This window comes from Hydra vulgaris, chromosome 10 (assembly GCF_038396675.1).
Source record: "Hydra vulgaris chromosome 10, alternate assembly HydraT2T_AEP".
In the NCBI taxonomy this organism is placed as follows: Eukaryota; Metazoa; Cnidaria; class Hydrozoa; order Anthoathecata; family Hydridae; genus Hydra; species Hydra vulgaris.
The window spans coordinates 51,144,057-51,164,858 of NC_088929.1; the positions used below are offsets into that span (position 1 = coordinate 51,144,057).

Here is a 20,802-nt window from a genome sequence, read left to right on the forward strand (position 1 = left end):
TCGACGTTGGGCCAGCGTCGCATTCTGACGTTGGTCCAATATATAATTCAAATAATATTATTTTTACTTGTTTGCAAAAACTTTGATTTTGCTTCAAAAAATGTGCTTATCTTTTCAATCAAAAAAAAGCTTTTGCAATCAAATTAAAACTATTTATTTGACTAAAGTGTAACTTTTTTCAACTAAAGGGTAACTATTTCTTTAAATAAAGCGCAACTATTTCTTTGTAATGTTGAATAAAATGTAATATCCAAATAAAATTTGACGCTGATGAACTAAAATAAAACATTGATTAATGAACCAACTTATATTAAACAATTACTTAGAGAAAATCAATATTTGTTGTAATAAACAATATAATTATGTTAAAATATTTGTACACATGTTAAAACAAAATAATGTTCTTCTCGACTGCTAAGCGAATCTTGCATCTTTACTTCACTTGAGACTAAGAACAACGTTCGAATGCTCCTCGTTATACAATTTGGTAGAAATCTTTTAATTTGCAATTTCGTTTGATGCTAAAATTATAGGAATTCATATATTTTTGTGTTTTTATATATTATTAGCAAACACTTATCAGTTTCTATTTTTTTACACAAAGTTTCGTCAATAAAGACTGTTCAGAAATCTGGAGAGGAGGGGAGTAATATATACACACACTCACACACACATACACACACACACACACACACACATCGAATATAAAATCTATATTAAAGTTTTAAAATAGTTAATAACAAACATATGTTAAATATAAGCAGAATATACAAATAAAATGTCCATAAATAAAAACATAAAATTTTTTTTTTTGATATATTACCTGCATAAACATGGCGACAAAATATTTTTTTTTAAATAATTACTACATTCGTTGATATTTCGCTTTCATTTTTTAATACCACATCTAAACAGAAAATTATTGAAATATTAAAATTATTGAAAATTATTAAACTAGTATCAGTATTTTACTGCAAAAACTAGAAGTAATATGCTTCAAAATTCTCTTATACAAATGATATATGAATTCCAATCACCATTAAAATGCTGCAAATGCATATAAAATACATTACCATATCCCTCTAAAGTTTGATTCAGTAAATAATGACACGTGTTAGTAAATAAGAATGAAACAATGAAAAATCAAAACATACGAAAGAAACATAATATACAGAGACAAGAAGTTATATAATATATTATAATTTTAAAAAAAGCAAAAAAATCTTTAAGTCTACAAAAATATTCAACCAAGTCAAATAAGTTATGTTATAACAAGTTGAGTAAAAATATAGATTGAGCATATAATTCATGATAAGTTCATATACAAATGTATCAAATATTGTTATCATCATCATCTTCAGTAATATCATTCTTGCTGTTATCTTGAAATTAACTATATTTTGCTTTTCCTTTGCCTCTCTCAGGAGCATTCCTTCCACCTCCACGATCCCCTGCGTACTTTAACCATGACTTTATAACGTCCTCAATTCTTGCAGTATTTGCTTCAAAAGACTTATTCATTTGCACGGCAGTTGTTCAAAACAAATTAAATATCATATACATAAATACACATTTATCAAATATGACTTATGGTCTGTGAACTACTTACCTTTTACACAATGAACAACTTGCAAATTTTTCACACCAGTTTTATTGCAACGCCCGGCCCAGTTAAGTTGCTTAGCTAGATTGTTGGTAAAAACTTTTTCTAAAACACACCTTGTGGTGTCATTAACATTTAAGCCTCCTGTTACTCCCAAGTAATTACTCTAAAAAAATGAATTGGAAAGATGCTTAAAGTTGAAAAGAAATTCATATTTCAGATAAATGTGTAAATAAAATCTTACAACAGATTGAGCGTATTCCTTGTTTTTTATATTTTTTTCTAAGGTTTTAAGATCAAGTAAAGTTTTAACAGCTAAATCTATACACTTTGGTAGCTCACTTGTCTTTACTGCAACCAATGTTTGCAAAGCACTAAACATATTTTGCTGCACTTAAGAAACGCGTATAAGCTCTTGCTGATTTGTTGCAAGTTTCTCCAAAATTAATTTCAAGACTGAATTCGGAACAGCTGTTGTAAGAAAAATAATATAAAGCTTAAATCACAAAACAATAAATCATTGAAGAAATAGTTTCTTCAAAAAATTTAACAAATGTTTATTAGCATACTCAATAACCATTAAAAAAAACTGATGTAGATTAAAACAAAACACATACTTGCTTCAGGTGATACATTTTTAACAAAATCAACCAAACTGTTGTTGCAGGCTGTCGGATTAGCAAACAATATTGATTTTTTATCTACGTTTAAAATTACCAAAGGTATTTATTGAACGATGATATGCAGAGTAAATTATAAAAAAAATTTCTCAAATCATTTTGCAAACAAACAGGGACTTTAAATGCTGTTTTCAAAAAATCACTAAAACAAGACATGGCCCTAGTACTAGAAGATTTTCTTTTTCTATTTATATCAAAAACAGAAAAAAATAATTTAGAACCAATTTGTAATTAATAGTAATGAGGGTATTAAAATGATAAGGGGGATATAATAATAGCAAATTCTCTATCGTCACTTTTCAAGAAGTGTTAAAGTAAAGGTCTCTGTACAAAGTTAACAGATTTTAGCTTAATATAAATTGATACTTTAATAAAAAGTTACCTTTGTTTGACTTGTTTGGAAATGCACAATTATTTAACTGGAGTGGGAAAGCAGGTGAAAGAGTTGCAGCAATATTATTCAAGAAAGCTAGCAACATGAATTTTAGTATATTTTGCAATAATGTTAAGTACTTTCTAAATATTCTTACTCAAAAAATTTTGAGTAATAATATTTAGTAAAAAGTAAGAAACAGTAATTTATTTTCAAACAATTAGAAATGAATAAACTTTAATAATTTTTTTGCAACAGACACAACACGCTTGCACTGTAGTTTGTACTAAAAAGTAAATAAAATCTTACCATTTTCTATTTTATCAGAAACTGAAGTTCCTAAAGACATTGTAGCTGGGAGTAATGATATATTTGTATCATCTTCTTCACTGACATCAGACAAAAAATTTTTTCTACGACTTTTTAAATATCCTGAATTTTCACTTTCTGATTCCAATGCAGAAGTGTCAAGTTCGGCTTTAGCTATATTAAGCCTTGCTTTATGATAAGTGTCTTTAAAAGAAAACTCTTTTATAGAAATAAAATACAATACAAATTAGCATTAAAAATAGCAGAAAATGTTCAACTTTATCTCGTAACCATGTAATTTATTAACATAATTAATTTATTTTTATTTTAATTACCGTAAAAATGCAAAACACAAACATTATTGATACACTCCCAATCAACTGTTGTATTTTCTTGTTCTTTTACCAATATCTCAAGTCTTGATGCACGGTAAGGTGGCCAGTAACATAACTTGTCTTCTCCAGCTATCCAAGTTGACGGCACAGTAGCCACAAAATTTTCATCTTTGAAATTCACAATAACAAAAGCCATCTATTATTTGTAAAAATTATTTCTAGATAAACAATTTGTTAGTATAGCTGTAATAATTTCTTATATTTCATATTGATTTATGAAAAGTCCATAAATATGTGGCAATACATATATATAATATGTTTATTTCAAAAATTATATTTTTAATATGTTAAAAACTATAAGTGATATTTTTAAAAACTTCCCTGACTTTTAAGCCTAATTTGATAATCCTTGTTTTTAAAATAAAAATAAAAATAACTATTAAAAGAATTACAGAAATTTTACCTATATATCATGCATAAAATTATAAACATAAGCAAATTAAAACAACAAACAAAAAATTATTTAAGAAGATTTACAATTACTTAAACAATTAACTTATTGTCAATCTTTTTGAACAAATAGATTATGAAGGAAATAAACAAAACTGAAAAAACTGAATAAAAACTTCATTTACTAAATAATTATGAAAGTAAGAAATAATCTGGAAAATATATTTAGATAATATTAAATGAAAAAAATATTATTATAATCAATGCAGAATGGGAGTAATAATGCATGAATCTTTAGAATTGGGTAAAAAATGCATTTACTAAAAAAATATATCTGTTAACTGACAACTTTTCAATGGAGCAAACTTGTTTCTAAGAACTTTGCAAATACTTAGTCTTGAAGAAGGCAAAAGAAAAGTGAAGGCATCAGAAACAGTGCTAAAATTTTGACATACTAAACTAACATCACTTCCTTTCTCAATGATATTACGTATAAGATTGACACTTCCATCTTTTGCAATGAAACAGTTGTTACCTTCAGATGTTTTAAAATGCCAATGCGCTGTTTGAAGCTGTGAATATTGTCTTACATTTATTTCTCCGGGCATATTAAGAATTCCTTCAAAATGTTCTTTTGTTAAGATTAGAAATTTATTTTTTGAACCTTCTTGTTCTTTACAAAAAATTTGTTTTTCTTGAAGTCGACGCAGTAGTTGTTGGATGGGTGATTGAGGTTTTCGAATTAGTTTTTTTAATTGGCCGAGCATATTTTCATTTGGAAAACTAGTAAATTCATCTAACGGCCCTAAACGTTTTACATCTTGTGCTATATAAACTAACGAATGCACATTATATACTAAACACTCTTGACCATTTGGTTAGCGCCCTTACTGACAAAATCAACTAATAACTTGTTGGCAAAATCTGTGTAATTCTTCGAGAGCTCAGAACTTGTAAGAATTCTAGAGCCAACATACAGCAACAAAAACTGATTGAGTAAATTTGTTGTTAGAACTCCATCTAGTGCAAATGGATCTTAATACAACAGAAACAATCTAAATTCAGTTACTTTCCATCGCATTATATCACTTAAAGCTCTTGGTTTTCTTGCAAATTCAACTGGAATATATGCAACATAGCTCAACAACTTGTCAGACAACTTTTGAAACATCTCGTGAACTCATTCAAACATTTAGCGGACCAATTGGTCTTTTCCAATACAATAAAAATCTTCGCATAACTCCAAGACGTCCTAAATGCATAAAATCAAGCCCAAACTGAGTTTCCCCACCTATATTAAGTGGTTTTAAAGCATAAGAACTTTTATGATGGTATTCATCACACATTAAATAAAGCATCAGTTCTCAAACGAGCATTTTGTTGAGGGAAAATCACTTTACCAATATAATGACCTGCTTGAACACATTTCTCACAAGAATTGTAACCTGAATGTTATTTGATACCTTTAACAAAAGCTCTTGCAGGGGCATCACAAACAAATGAGTGAATTTTCATAGTAAAATGTTTTCCATTAATTATTAATCCGTTTTGAAGAAGTGACAAAGTTTCAGTAATAAAGTCTTCAAAAAATTCTATAGCACTTGCTGATTTTTCTCTGCCACAAAAAACACCAATCACAAACACTGTTTTAATAATATTGTTCTTTACCATACCAAGTATGGGCCATAAACTTGTACTACTGCTTTTGAAAAGAGGTAATCCATCCGTACTAAATTGAACTTCAAGACAATCTGCGTTAGGGAGCACACAACCTTGTAAAACTTGTTGAATTCCTTTCTCTAGTCCTATATGACTATACTCTCCTCCACTAGCTAGTCTCTTAATCACATGTTTTCTCGGGGTATTTAGTAATGTTCTTGGATCTTTTGGCAAGCATGGAAAGTATGGTCTTGGTAAAAAAAGAAGTGCTCTAACAGCTACCAAAGATGTTTTTATGACTAGGCAACTCATTCTATTATCTCCTAATGAGGGTACAGCTCTAAAACTCAGTTTAATGGTTCTGAGGCCGGCTGGTAGTCAGGTTTCCCGAACTCTGTGGTAGCTCTCAGAGAGGCTGATTCCATCAGGAGCTGAAAAATATCAAAGTATTAACAGTGCCATGTTGCGCATGGGTGGTGTCCCTGTTTGTACTTTTAGTGTGCATTGCGGAGGCCACATTTGGAGCCCTTTGTTACGGCATAGGATTTATTAGTAGTAATGAGGCAATTGCTTGGGCTATTAAACAGTGTTCTGAGTACTATCTGTGCTTTGAGTCAAGGTCTTCAACAAATTTAAAAATGAGTAAAGTACCAAAAACTATAAAACACAAAAAACCATCAACATCGCCAAGTTTTCTAAACCTATCATTCACTAATATTCGTGGTCTTCGCCAAGTTTTCTAAACCTATCATTCACTAATATTCGTGGTCTTCGAAGTAACTTTTCTTCTGTTGAGTCATATCTCTTGCAAAGTTCACCAGACCTACCTGCTCTTTGTGAGACTAATTTGAGTTCAGCTGTCTCATCTTGTGATCCTAGTGTTGATGGTTATCTTCCTTTAATTCGTAAGGACTCCAATAGTCACATGCTTGGCCTGGCCATTTACATTCGTAAGAATTCACCCATTTGTCGTGAAACTAGGTTTGAATCCACAGACTATTCTTTCGTGTGCTTTCGTTTAGCACCACCTCACTCTATTGCCTTTCTCTTTGTTCTATATCGTTCTCCCTCATCTCAAGACTCCACCTTTTTGATGTTATTTCTGATCATATTGACCAAGCCCTCTTTATCCATCAGCTAATATAGTTGTTGTCGGTGACTTCAATGCTCATTACTCCAAATGGCTTGGCTTTAGTGTCAGTGATTCTGCAGGCATTAAAGCCCACAGTTTTTGCCTTTCTCCATCCCTAACTCAAATAGTCAACTTTCCAACTCGCTTTCTGACAACCCGAATCATTTACCTTCTCTACTCGACTTGTGTCTTGTTTCTGATCCTAGTCAGTGCTCAGTTTCTCCACATTCACCCTTAAATGCTTCTGATCACAGTTTGATCTCTCTAAAACTAATATCTCATTCTTCTTCATCACCTGAATCCCCCTATTATTGTACCTCTTACAACTACAGTAAAGCTGACTGGGATTCTTTCCGTGATTTTCTTCGTGATGGCCCTTGGGTAGAAATCTTTTGTCTTCCTGTCGACAAATGTGCATCTTACACAACTTCGTGGATTCAGGCTGGCATGGAATCTTTTGTTCACTATTGACGATTCCAGGTCAAGCATCACTCTCCTCCATTGTTTTCCTCAAACTGTGCTCCTGCGATTGCCAATCGAAAACGTTATTTCCATATTTATCAGCAAAACAATTCTCCAGAAAACAGACTCTGTTTATTACTGCTAGAAACAATTGCAACAGAAGTGTTCTCCGGAGCTGTCGTCCATACTCTCAAAACTATTCAACAAGTGCTAATCAGAGTCTTGTTTTCCAGCCTGGTGGAAAGTGGGATCTGTTACCCCTATCTTCAAAAATTCAGGAGAGCGATCTGATTCGTCTAACTACCGTCCCATAAGTCTTCTTCCAATCATAAGCAAGAATTTTGAATCTCTTATTAACAAACACTTAATTTCTCATATCAATCTAATAACTTACTTTCTGACCATCAATATGGATTTCGATCTTCTCGTTCTACAGCTGATTTGCTAACAGTAATAACTGATAGGTTTTATCGTGCACTAGATAGAGGTGGAGAGGTTAAGTACGTCGCTCTTGACATTTCAAAAGCTTTTGATAAAGTTTGGCATGCTGGTCTTCTCAATAAGCTTTCTTCTTATGGTGTATCTGGCAACATCTTTAAGATTATTTAATCCTTCCTTTCCGATCGTAACATAAAAGTTGTCCTCGATGGACAACACTCTTCTTCTTATTCTGTAAATTCAGGGGTTCCTCAAGGTTCTATCCTTGGCCCTATACTCTTTTCAATTTACATTAACGATCTTCCAGATATTCTCACATCTAAGGTGGCATTGTTTGCTGATCATATTACCATTTATTCTTGTCGTGATAAGAAACCAACATCCTCTGATTGCTTGGAGGGGTCATTTGAGCTTGAAAAGGATCTCACTTCTGCTACAGCATGGGGCTCACAGTGGCTGGTGAACTTCAAAACAGTTAAAACTCAATTTTTTATAGCCAATCGTTAGCGCAATAATTTAGATCTTCCTATATTTATGAACAGTGATGTACTCGATGAGTCATCTACTATTCATCTTCTTGGATTAACTCTTACTTCCAACCTTTCTCGGAAACCATATATCAAATCAGTTGCAAAATTAGCATCTGCTAAGGTTGCATCTCTTTATCGAGCTCGAGACTTTCTTACTTCGGATTCTATTCTCTATCTCTATAAATCTCAAATCCGGCCTTGTATGGAATACTGTTGCCATATCTGGGGCGGATCTTCTAATGATACCCTTTCTCTTTTAGACAAGGTACAAAAACGCATTGTAAACCTAGTTGGACCTGCTCCTGCAGTTAATCTCCAACCATTATCACATCGTCGTAATGTTGCTTCTCTTTCTCTTTTCTACAAATACTATAATGGGCACTGCTCTAAAGAGCTAGCATCTCTTGTGCCATCTACTAATATTAATTCTTGTGTTACTCGTCATTCAATTAAGTGTCATCCTTTTTCTGTGACTGTTCCTAAGTGCTTCAAAAACGCTTATTCGTCTAGTTTTTTTCCTCGAACATCAGCTCTTTGGAATTCGCTTCCTTCATCTTGCTTTCCTAATTCATATTTGACATAGCATTGTCAAATATGAATCAGGAAAATATGAATCACATAATTTGCAATCCTTTAAATCGTCCATCAATCGTTATCTTGCTCTACAATATTCATCTTTTCTCTTTTAGTAACTTCCAACTTTAATTAGTGGCTGCTTGCAGCCTTGTTGGAAGCGAAGATGTTTAAAAAAAAAAAAAACCTTACTGAGTTCTTTAACGACTACTTTTTCTCGTGATTCAATCTTTATTGATTCTTTTAACACCATTTTTTCTTGTGATTCAACCTTTCCGAGTTTTATAACGACCACTTCTTCTCGTGATTTAATTTGTTTGTTTTAGAATAATTTCTTTACAACTTCTTTGCATAACCCACAGCTAACTAACTAACGGGTTTTTTTTAAGAATGCCGAAAACTTTTTCAGCACTAAAACCTGTAACACACTGAACGTATTCAAAAATGCAAAAATTCAGTCTTATTTCGACGTTGGCCCGAATTTAGTTCGACGTTATCACTTGAGTGATAAAATAAACCAACGCTTCCGACGAACACTTCCAACGTGCCAACGTTGGCCCAATGTATGTGTGCTAGCTGGGTAACAGCATCCCCACGAACATTTTTATTGATTTTAATTCTGAGTTTTCTCATATTCTCTTTAAGCTATTTAATATCTCTTTTTAAAATTTTTCCTGACATTTTAAAATTATCTTTTGTCATTCTAGTATATAAAAATGACTCAAAGCTCTCATGTACTAACTATAGACCAATTTCAATTCTTTCTAACATTAGTAAGCTTCTTGAAAAATTAATTTGCTGTAGATTATACTCATTTTTGAATTCCTTTAACTGTATAAATGAATTTTAGTTTGGATTTCGATCAAAACACTCTACTTGTCACGCTTAAATAAGTATAACCGAAAAAATTAAAAAAGCACTGAATACTGGTCATTTCGTAGGTGGTGTTTTTATCAACTTACAAAAAGCGTTTGATACCGTTAATCATACCATTTTAAGTTCTAAACTTGAACATCACAGAATCCGAGGAGTTGCTTGTAACTGGTTTCAATCTTATCTTTCAAATCGAAAGCGGTTTGTAAGCATTAATGGCTACAAATCAAATAACAATCATATAGTTTGTGGTGTTCCCCAGGGTTCTGTTCTTGGCCCTTTGTTGTCTTTGATTTATACAATGATTTACATAACTCTGTCCCCTTCTCATCAGTCCATCTGTTTGCTGATGATACTAATATCTTGCATATTAATAAGTCTCGTCATTCCTTGTGTAAGAATATAAACTTAGACCTAAAACTTAGTTCATTGGCTAAATGCAAACTTAATTTCTCTGAGCATGGAAAAAACTGAACTTATTTTTTTTCATCTCCATGACAAAAAAAATCATAGAACTAAAATTAAAATTAATAATAGACGTTTATATCCAACACACGTTGTTAAATACCTTAGTATTTTTATAGATTCGAGCCTCTCATGGAATTTTCATATAGATGCGCTCTGTAAAAAACTTAATTGAGCTAATGGCTTGCTTTCAATAATTCGCCATTATGTTGAAAAAACTACCCTTAAGAATTTGTATTTTGCAATTTTTCAATCTCATCTCAACTACTGAATTCAAGTGTAGGGACAAATTGGCAACTGTAATATTAATAAATTGTTATCAGCTCAGCGCCAATCAATCCGAATAATTAATTTCCAACTCCATATTACAAAAACTTCAAAGTTCTTCAAAAAACTTAAAATTCCTATCTTGTCAGCACTAGTTAAATTTGCCAATCTTCTTTTTGTTTTTGACTCCCTTAATAAAAATTTACCTTTCTCTATTACAACCTTCCTTACTGAAACTCGATTTATTCATTCACATTTAACTAGAAACATCAATAATGGAAAAACAATATGTACCTCCCTATAAAACTTTGAGGTATGGTAAGTATTTAATTACACATCAGTGCATCAGTGAATGAAATCGAAATCTTGTGTGCATTGTGAATGAGTTTGAAAAGTTATTTTTATATAATATATTTTAGTTTTTTATCATTATTAATTTCCTTTAGTTTTCTTTTTTTTTTTGCTTACTATTTTTATAAAGCTTTTATGTTTTCGTCATTAATATATATTACTTCCATTATTGTTGTTTTTATTATTAATATTATTACAATTATTATAAATACTATTATATTTGCTGTTACTTTTGCTCTATTATTGAATAAAGTCAATATTGTTGTTATTATTATTTTTTAAATTAATATTATTAATATAATTACTTGGTGTCACTCCTTTGATCAGGATTCTGCATGATTGACTCCTTCCTCAATCAATTATTTATATTTACTCCTTATATTTGTATTTTGATTTTTTTATTTATAGTATTATCATATTTTTATTATTATTTTTATTATTATTGTTATTATTATCATTATTATTATTATTATCATTATTTTTATTATTATTAATAATATATTATTGTAATTATATGATTGCAAATTTTGAGAAAAGTAACTATCTCGTTGTTGTTTTTGTTTTGTCTACCTTCTGGAAAATAACAATCATTCTAGACATCTTATAAATTAGGTAAATCCTTATTTCATACTCAAAAAGATTATAAACTGCTAGTTTATATATTACTAGGTATAGTACCTTATTTGACTGTATTATATGCAAGTAGAAAATATATTCCTTTATTAAATGTGGAACAATATATAAATTATTTTGGAATAATATATAAAAAAAATAATTTGAATTTTACTAATTTGGTTATTCCATATTAGTTTAGAGGAGTTTCAAAACATGTTTATAAACGAGTAATAAAAAAAATCAAGGACCTGGTTGGTTGATGGTTTAAGGAATGCTGATAAAATAAAAAGATATCTTTAATGCTATGTCAAATATGACACATTGGAAGGCCTGCAGCAGCCGTAACAACTAACAGGTGTTTTTATCCTCAAATTTCCGGTATCAGAAACTATATTAGCATCGCAGTGATTGCACTTAAATAATTTCAAATGAATCAGGAGAATGTTTTTTATGAGATTGAAGAATGTCGAACTTTTGTTCAGAGGATACGAGTAGAGGTGTTCGAGTAATAGGAAAAAAGTACTTTATTTTAAGCAATGTTTTTCAAATTACTTAAGTAACTTAAGTAATTTTAAGTAACTTTAGGTATTTTCAAAACATAAATTTTACATACATTTTTGTGTTATAGTACTATATAAGTTTAAGTAAACGAAAGGAAATATAACTAAACTTTAAACGCAAAAAATGTGTCAATCATTTTATCACTCAATGATGTTTTCAACTTAGTGATAAAAAGCCCAGCAGCACTAAAGCATCTTTCTGCTCCAACTGATGATGGTGGTAAATACTTTAAAGCATAGTGTAATTTTTTTTAGCACTATCGGGCAGTCATTTGATAATTCAAATACAGCAAATTCTTTTTTAATAGAGTCCAAAACATTAACAGAAGCCTTGTCCATCATTAAATTTGATAGGAAATAATTAAGCTCTTCAGCCTTACTCTTTTTTTTTCGAAGATTCTTTAATTTCAACATTGGATGCTGCAAATTCAGCTGATGCTTTAAGATCTTTACGGTCATAAAAAAGACGACAATGTCTTGTTATAATTGGAAGATCTTTTTTCTTAAGATTGTTTAAAATGGAATCTTTTTTAGCTTGATCATACTGATTTGGTGCCTCTAAATATCTTAAAAGTCCTGCAATTCCAATATTTCTTCTTTCAGAAATTTTTTTTATTATAGACTCAAAAAAAAAAAAAGATATTTAGTATATTGCCCTTTTAGTTTTGTCAAAATAAATTCACACGTTTTTTCAGTTCTAAAAAGAGTAATGTCTCTTCTACAAAGAACATCAGCACCAGCTTCAATAATTTCTAAACAATCTTCTACAAAGAACGTCAGCACCAGCTTCAATTATTTCTAAACAATCTTCTAAATGCCGAGCCGTTTTAATCTCATTATCAGTTGGTAGCATTTTCAATGCATTAAAATGCTAAAATATTTTTCTAACTGCTGGTTCAATTTTAAGAAATCTTAAAATCATTTTAGATATTGAGTTCCAACGTGTTTTTGTATCAAAAATTAAAGCCCACTCTTTTCCAAACTCATTAAGACAACAGCGTTAAAGATTATAATTTCTTAAAGGTGACCTTTTAAAAAACTTTACAATCATTCGAATTTTTTGGATAGTGGTTTTAATTGCATGAAGCTCACATAGCTCAACAGCTTCTTTATTAAGTAGTAGCTCTTGCCAATTAACAGAAGTTTCATATTTGGTTTCACTACCATCGTCATCGACTTCTTCAGTATCCTCATCTAAGTTGTCACAACAAGAATGTTTATCTTCTACTAAATCATTTGCTTTTTTATAAAGTACATCAAGCCAAGTGGATTCCATGAGAAAGACATAGTTGATGAGTTATTTGAGACAATCTTCCGGCTTTTTTCATTACACTGGCATGACAAATGTACTAGAAAAAAATCGAAAACAAAAAAAATAAAAAATTTTTTAAACATTTATGATGAGCTTACACTATATTGCACACATTTGTCTCAAAGTTGTTATAAAATAAAATAAATCTTTTCATATTCTCTATAACAGCGAGATAAAAAAAAACGCTGTTTAGAATTCGATTGCATTTGTTGTTTAAAAATGGAACGCATGAAGTTTTAACGACAAACGTAAGCAAAGTCGATTAAAAAGAGACCACTGCAACGTTTATATTATTTTAAAATAATATAAAATAGCAGTTCTCTTTCACTATTGTAATGCCATTAAAGCAATATTGTACCGTGTAGGATTAGGGTAGCTGTATATACAATTGAAAATCGACTACTTTTATACACATTTTAATAAAATAATAATTTTCTGTTTATTAATTTGAAAAAAAATTACTTGGTATTACTTATGTAATATAAATATATTAAAGTAATTGAAATGTTCAAACAATTACTTATGTACTTAAGTTACTTGAAACAGTCCTAGATACAAAATTGTAATCAGAAAGAAGGGTTTAATTTCGGAATTGAAAATCTAACTGATGTTAACGTAAATCATTTTGTGTATTTGTTTTAAAATAATATATTTCTTGAAATGAGTTTGTGTCATTATTGCAACATGAATTCTGTTAATGCTTTTGAAAATGTAGCATCACTTGATTTGAATGAGTTCTCAATGCAATGTACAAAACAACACGATATGCCATCCAACTGCACTTTTTAGTCTTAAAACTAAAGTGGACTACCAAGTTGTAGCATCATTTTCCATTCAAAATGAGACAAATACCTCAATTACAGAAACTTTAACATTCATTTAAAAATGGAATCCACCATGGCAACCATAAGCATTTGTGGTAGACAACTGCGATAAAGAAATTCAATCCATTTTATTTTTCCAAGTAAGTACATTATTTGTAAGGTGCGATTGTTACATTTTAAAAACACTTAAGTAAAAGTAAAAACAGTGAAAAGTAAAGGGTAAAAAAGTAAAAAACTGGTTCTAAAAGTAACAAAGTAAAACTTAAGAGTACTACTAAACCAAAATACCTAATTTGTTAAAAAAGTAAGCTGAAAGTACTTTTTAGTTACAAAATTAAAAAGTTCTTTTGCGTGTCGCAATATTGAATACATCAAACAATAACTTTTTTTTATAATAATAAATAATAAGTTTTTAAATTATCCTGCAATAAAACTTTACACATGTTTAATCCATCAACCTAAATATGTTTATTACAACAGATGCGTTTCAAGGGTTATTAAAGTTAATGTTTGTGGGTTATTGTATGATGCCAATTAACATGAAAACTTTTTTGAATAGTGAATTTTTGAAAGTTTTTGAATAGTGTTACAAGCAGACAGTTAGTATGTTTATTACGTTGTGTGTTTAGGTTGCGTATCTTGCGTGTTCAATATGCAGTCTTTTGTCTTGATGCATAGCTAAAATATAAAGTCAAGGTGTTAGTATCAAGGTATCTATCAAGTATCTATATTTCAATATATACTGACACCGGTAGAATATGTATAGTGAAATATATTTACCAATCAAAATGTATTTTTTCTTTATTTAGATCTAAGTACGTTACTATCGACTGTGTTTGCTTGAAGTTGCTGTAAAAACAAATAATGAAGTGGAAAGTAAGAATAAAGACTCTAAACAAGGCTACTTTAGAGCGTCCACTCGCTAGAAACACTGGAAAAGGGCTACATTTTCTAGTTTTTTAGCATGTTTTTCTAAAACAGCCCTTTCCAGTTTTACCAGTTTTTTTAACGAGTGCAGTAGGGCTTCCAATACCGGACCAAAAATTAAATACCGGTTTTTCGGTATTAGATTTAGTGAAAACCGAAAAAATTTACAAATACTAAAAAAATATTAATTAAAACGCAAAGCAACAAACAAACGGATCCAGCTGCTCCTGTAATGTCAAGCTCAAAGGTTCGTCTTTGCACATTATAGTATCTTCGTCATCATTTGTTTCGTATGGCAATGCTGTAGTTTTAGCTTGGACGGATAAGAGCCGCTGAATAAGATGTACAATTAAATTTACCAGAGCAGTTTTAGTTAGCCGATCAAATATGATCCAAAATCATTGAATAACCAATACTTTGAAGTAAAGTAAACACTCATCAATAATTTATTAACATGTAAACTCATTCCTTTCTTTCTAAAATACTCTCTTTGACCTTCTCTGTGTCAAATCAGAAGATTTTTCGACAAAATTCCTCATTTAATATATCATACATATCAACATACACGAAGTAAAGTAAACACTTATCAATATATATATATATATATATATATATATATATATATATATATATATATATATATATATATATATATATATATATATATATATATATATATATATATATATATTAGGGTAAAGACTTTTTGATTTTTTTTCTCAAACATTATTTCTTGTAACACGAATGAACTTTTGCCTATTAATGACTAAAATGACGTTTATTCCGTGTAGTTGAGTTTTAATTATCTTAATTTGGTGTCAATATTTTTATTGCCTTATCTTAATTATTGCGCATTCTTTATGGTTTAAGTATAAAGAGATCCTTGTATTATTTGGTAAGTTACACTTAACTCTTTCGCAAATAATAATTGAGCATATAATATCTTAATAGTGTCTGCGTTTTTCATTTTCTATAATCGTTGTTTGCTTCTTTTGAAATAAAAAATATTAACAATAACAGTTCAATTGAAAATTTAATAACAGTTTCTTTAATTTGTTACGTAATTAATATTGACGTTAAGGCCTTTCCTATTTCAGTTGCTGAGTAGAAGACAACATGTCGTTCAAGAAAAGCTATTCTAACACGGAGAAGAACAAGGAAACCTGGACAAAGAACTTAGTCCAGTTTCAAGCCCCATCAAGAAGAGGCAACGTGGCAATTTATGAAGCACCCTTGAGCGAGCGGAGTTGCATGCCCCTGAAAAACCACGTTGTTGGACGCATCAAATTTCTTGAATTCACTGTCAAAGAACGGAGAGAGAGGATCGGTTTAATTGCTGTAGAGCTTAAAGACCTATGGAGCAAAACGTTGAACTTCCCGCATGTACCTGATCAAGCCATTTATGCAAAATTAGCAAAACTTCTGAAAGACTACAAGAGTTGCAGAAAAAAACAAAATTTTGATTCATTGAATGAACTGTTTGACATAACCAAGATGAAAGACAAATGGTTGTGCAAAGAGGATAAGAACCTCTACAAACTGCGAATTGAGAGCAAAGGTCACGTTGGTTATTTGACTGGTAAACCTGCTAGTGCCAATACCATCCACCCGTCCGAGCGAAAAAAGGGCAATGGAAGCGACTGTGTCCACTCTTACCAGCTTAGCGCTACCTGATTGTTCTAAAAGTAGCACGGACTCATCCAAGAATAGTACAGACAGTCCTTGGGAGGATGACAATGCAGCATCAATAAGCAAAAGGAAGCATAACCCAACAGGCATTGAAAGACGTCTTATTATACGCTCAAAGCCGTCGCCCCACGGAGCTGCAGCTGTGTGTAGCCAGCTTTCTATTGAGGACATTGAAATCCCAACCCCATGTTATTCAACAATTCACAAGGTTATCTACACGAGAGTTGCTCAAGTGAAGAAACACTTGGTGAGCACGCTTCATCTGGACAATTGGAGCATGCACTTTGACGGCAAACACATTGAGGGCTCCAGGATGTGTTAGAAGAGTTCAACCTGTGGGGATCAGTTGTGATGATTGTTGCCGACACAACAAACGTGAATACCGGCAAGAAGACAGGCGTTGTTGTTTGGCTGCAGCAAATGTTCGAAGAGAATGGTCACCCCAAACCCAAGTTTATTAGTTGCCACCGCCATGTGCTAGACCACGCTCTTCGCGTTGTCATGAACGATGAGCTCCATGGGTCGACTAAAACACCAAACATCGAGTCTTTCTTTGTGCAAGATTTGATTAGCAATTACGATAAATTGAAAGCAGCCTTCAGCAACGGTAAAACTGAGAGTAAGGAAACAGGCGGCTGGAGAGATAACATGAAGTTTCTCTACCACCTCACTTGTGTCTTCCGTCACTTAACTGAGAGGAATGAGATCTTCTACGTGAATTTCAAACAGGTTCCAAACATCGGCAATACACGATGGAGCTCTCGTGTCATTCTAACCCTTCTTGCGTTTATTCTGATGCCAGAAACCCGGATCAGGTTACGTAAAATCTGTTTATTCAGTTCTTACTTATGGGCTGACCAATGGTTCAGCAGTCAATTGTTCCGCGTTGAAGGTTTTGAAGAACTATCTGAAGCTCTGAATGACTACCCAAAAGCTCTCAATTGCTTGAAAACCCACTCAAAAACAGATGACTCTCCAATCAACATTGCCAGAAGCAACCAGTGCTGCGAGCGTTCCATCAAAGTTATGCGAGAATTAATCTAATGACATTATCGTGAATATTTGACTTCCTTGTGCGTTTGATGATCTTATATAATGTTTTATGCATGTGTCTCTTCAGCTTGTGTTCAATTTTGTATCTGGTTACAGTGACTTCAAAAATTTGGCCAAAAAGCTAGTAAATAAAATTCCTAAAATCATTTTGTGCGTGAGGTTTTTTTATCAAATTGCCTTGAGTGTAATATTTTATTTAATCTTAAATGAAAGCTCATCAAATTATGATACAGGGAAATGAGGTTGTATAAAAGTCATCACCCTAATATATATATATATATATATATATATATATATATATATATATATATATATATATATATATATATATATATATATATATATCTCAAGCTCACACAGCCAGAGCAACGATTACTGTCCAGAGTAATTCCCTTCGTTAAGATCATCAAGCTCGCTGGAATCTGTACAGTATGGATTTCGTGGCCAAGCAGCGCTCTTCGCCCAGGATATCTTTGAGGTTAGTGACAAGCTACCGAACATGCTACCTCGATCAACTGACAATACGAAGATGTCAGTTAGAAACACACCGGCAATAGTACGAGTCCCATACTTTATGGCAGCCAATGATCCTGAGAACTATTACTACAGTCTCCTTCTTCAGTACATGCCATACAGACGAGAAATTGAACTAATCGAGGAGTTTGACACAGCACGAGATGCATTCCTCGCACGTGAAGCACGACTGAAAGAAATTAGTAGTTATATGGAGACCTTCAGAGAACGAGATCGTCAATTGGAAGACGCATTTGTTCAGGTTCATGCATTCCAAGTACTTGATAAACCACATCCAAACATCGAGGATGTTGAAGAAGAAGTAGTAATAGATGATGCTATGACTGATGAACAATTCCAGATAGCTCAGCGTGCAATGAATATGGGACAGCATGAAATATTTGTACGAATCACCCGCAGCATTCAACAACAAATGAACGGCGATACGAACCGCGAGAGATTGTTCATAGCAGGAGGTGCTGGAACTGGAAAGACATTTGTGTTCAACCTCCTGAAGAATCAAGTCAACGGATGCTATGCAAAGACTGCGGTTAAGGTGGCAACGTTAACAGGAGTAGCAGCGCGACTCGTAGGCGGACAAACGTTACACAGTCTTCTCAAGTTACCAGTTCAGAAGGATGGAAAGCTTGTACATAACATGTCACTTCTGACTGGCAACTTCCTACGAGTTATGCGACAGCAATGGAAAGACAATGGTGAATTCTCTGTAGAGAAAGCGCTGCGCATATACCCGACTAACAAGAAAGTCGATGAACATAATCAAGCTGTCCTGGCACATTTCAAAGCAAAGAACACTGAAATGTATAAGATCAGAACTCAGGACAGACTTGTGGATAGTCCAGATAACAACATCGACTATGACAAGATTACTCCTACCGACATCAATAAGACAGCTGCCCTTCCAAGAGAGCTAGAGATATTCGTAGGTGCAAAGGTCATGCTGAGATCCAACATCGATATCTCCAAGGGCTTAGTCAACGGTGCAATTGGCTTCATCACAGAAATTATATGGCCCTACTTCCGAAGAGCGCAAATACATGCAACAGATGTACCATCAATAAGAATTGACTTCGGTAGAGACGGTATACACATCATTGAGCCGATATCGAAGCAATTCCCAGCGAAACGAATTGCCGGAACAATCGAGAGAAGAATGCTACCTATAGTGCTATCGTGGGCTTCAACTGTACACAAGATGCAAGGCAGTACAGTAGACTATGCAGTGATTGACCTAGGATCTGATCTGTTCGCAGAAGGTCATGCATATGTTGCACTAAGTCGAGTGAGATCTCTGGATGGCCTACAGATACAGGAATTGGACTGTGCCAAGCTAACTGGAAAGAAACCTTGCAACAACGACGCTTTGGCTGAGATGGAAAGACTGAGATCGATTCCTTGAATGAGTACATGAAGAAGTGCAACCGAATAAGACATATGCCAACAACAATATCAACATTCACCGACTTGACAAACGGACAAAGTGCTCTCGGATCGCACTATAAAATGTAAGGTCCAAAAGATAGATCGTTAGATAGATCTATCTTTTGCAAAAATTAATTGTAAAAATTTTTTGTATGAAATTTTCCCTTCTACAAAAGATTTAAATTATTACTGTTAATTTAATAAATTTTATAAAAATATAATAGTAATTTTTCCTTCTACAAAAATTTTAAAATTTTAAAAGAACACTGAATTAATAAAAAAAAAATTTAAAAACGTAACAGTAATTTTTCCTTCTACAAAAGATAACACAAAAAGAATTTCTAGGTTCGATAGAATTCCGCTTGCATAAAGCATGGATTTGAAAAAAGAATTTTTTTTTGATTTACTAGTTTTTGTTTATTTTTTGTTGTTTATTTATTTGAATTTCATGTTATATTTTTCTATACATTGCTCCTATATCTAAGAATATTGTTGGTTTAGCATAGAAACAGTCACAAATAGTCATAAGGACTAATCTAGCGTCCGTTATTAATCAACATTTTTGTGTACCGAAATACTAATCCTGCTCTGAGTAGGCGTTCGCTGGATTTGAACTTATATCGCACAACAGTTCAAGTTTTAACAATTCGTTTGAAACTTTAACTAACTGAGCTATTCAGTCGCAATTTCTTAAAAGCTACAATATTTGCCTTCTCTTGTTTAATTGCGCAAAAGCTTCAAATCTGGATGCTTGTATGAGTAGTAGCGAAGGTCTTCATTGAGTGCAAGCTTCATAGTAGAGGATGCAACATTCATTTCACGTGACAAAGCCCGAATTTCAATGCTAGGGTTCTTCAACACCTGTTCCTGCAGACTTGCGAGGAATTCTGCTGTACGAACGCAATCAGATCGTCTGCTAGGGATCTTTCTTCTTACTACATCCTCGTAGTCACCATTGCAAGTCTCTAGTTCATACCTGATTGTTTTTACTGTGTTCAGGGAGCATTGGGCAGCAGTCATAATATCCTTATTTTGATGGCCGGCACGAATCATCATGATGCAAGTTATTCTCTTCCATGATTCAGGTGGGTTCCAGTCATCCATTCTTTCTGACATCTTGTATATGAATGAAGAAGGGTTCAAACTTTTAAATGACCTGTAGTGTGTATTAATACCTCTAATCTACAAAAAAATATAATCAATTATAATTATGTCAAATTTATGCCGAACACCCTGTATAACAAGACAAAATAAGAAAATTTTTATAAATATTTTTTAAATTTTATTTTACGTTAAATATTTCTGTTGACATAAATTTGAAATAAAAATTTATTAACTCTGGAAAAATAATTATTCCATAATTCCG

The 20,802-nt window shown here is 32.1% G+C and overlaps 2 protein-coding genes across 5 annotated transcripts; both read right to left on the minus strand.

Moving 5' to 3' along the window:
* Window positions 1-338: 338 nt before the first annotated feature.
* Window positions 339-3,483, minus strand: LOC136086646 (uncharacterized). Of its 4 annotated transcripts, none has more exons than XM_065808851.1 (7): window positions 2,966-3,456; window positions 2,666-2,752; window positions 2,221-2,304; window positions 1,848-2,074; window positions 1,610-1,769; window positions 824-907; window positions 339-521 (listed from the first exon to the last, which is right to left on the minus strand). In XM_065808851.1, the coding sequence occupies exons 4-6, from the start codon at window positions 1,983-1,985 to the stop codon at window positions 855-857; spliced, it is 351 nt and encodes a 116-aa protein (XP_065664923.1). In that variant the 5' UTR covers window positions 1,986-2,074; window positions 2,221-2,304; window positions 2,666-2,752; window positions 2,966-3,456; the 3' UTR covers window positions 339-521; window positions 824-854. The 4 variants fall into 3 exon arrangements, with proteins under 4 accessions (XP_065664923.1, XP_065664925.1, XP_065664922.1 ...); XM_065808850.1 differs by having other exon boundaries at window positions 2,221-3,169; window positions 3,301-3,483; XM_065808852.1 differs by lacking the exon at window positions 2,666-2,752.
* A 1,719-nt stretch (window positions 3,484-5,202) lies between these two features.
* On the minus strand, window positions 5,203-5,721 carry LOC136086443 (uncharacterized). Its single transcript, XM_065808740.1, has one exon. The coding sequence runs from the start codon at window positions 5,719-5,721 to the stop codon at window positions 5,203-5,205; it is 519 nt and encodes a 172-aa protein (XP_065664812.1).
* Window positions 5,722-20,802: the final 15,081 nt, after the last annotated feature.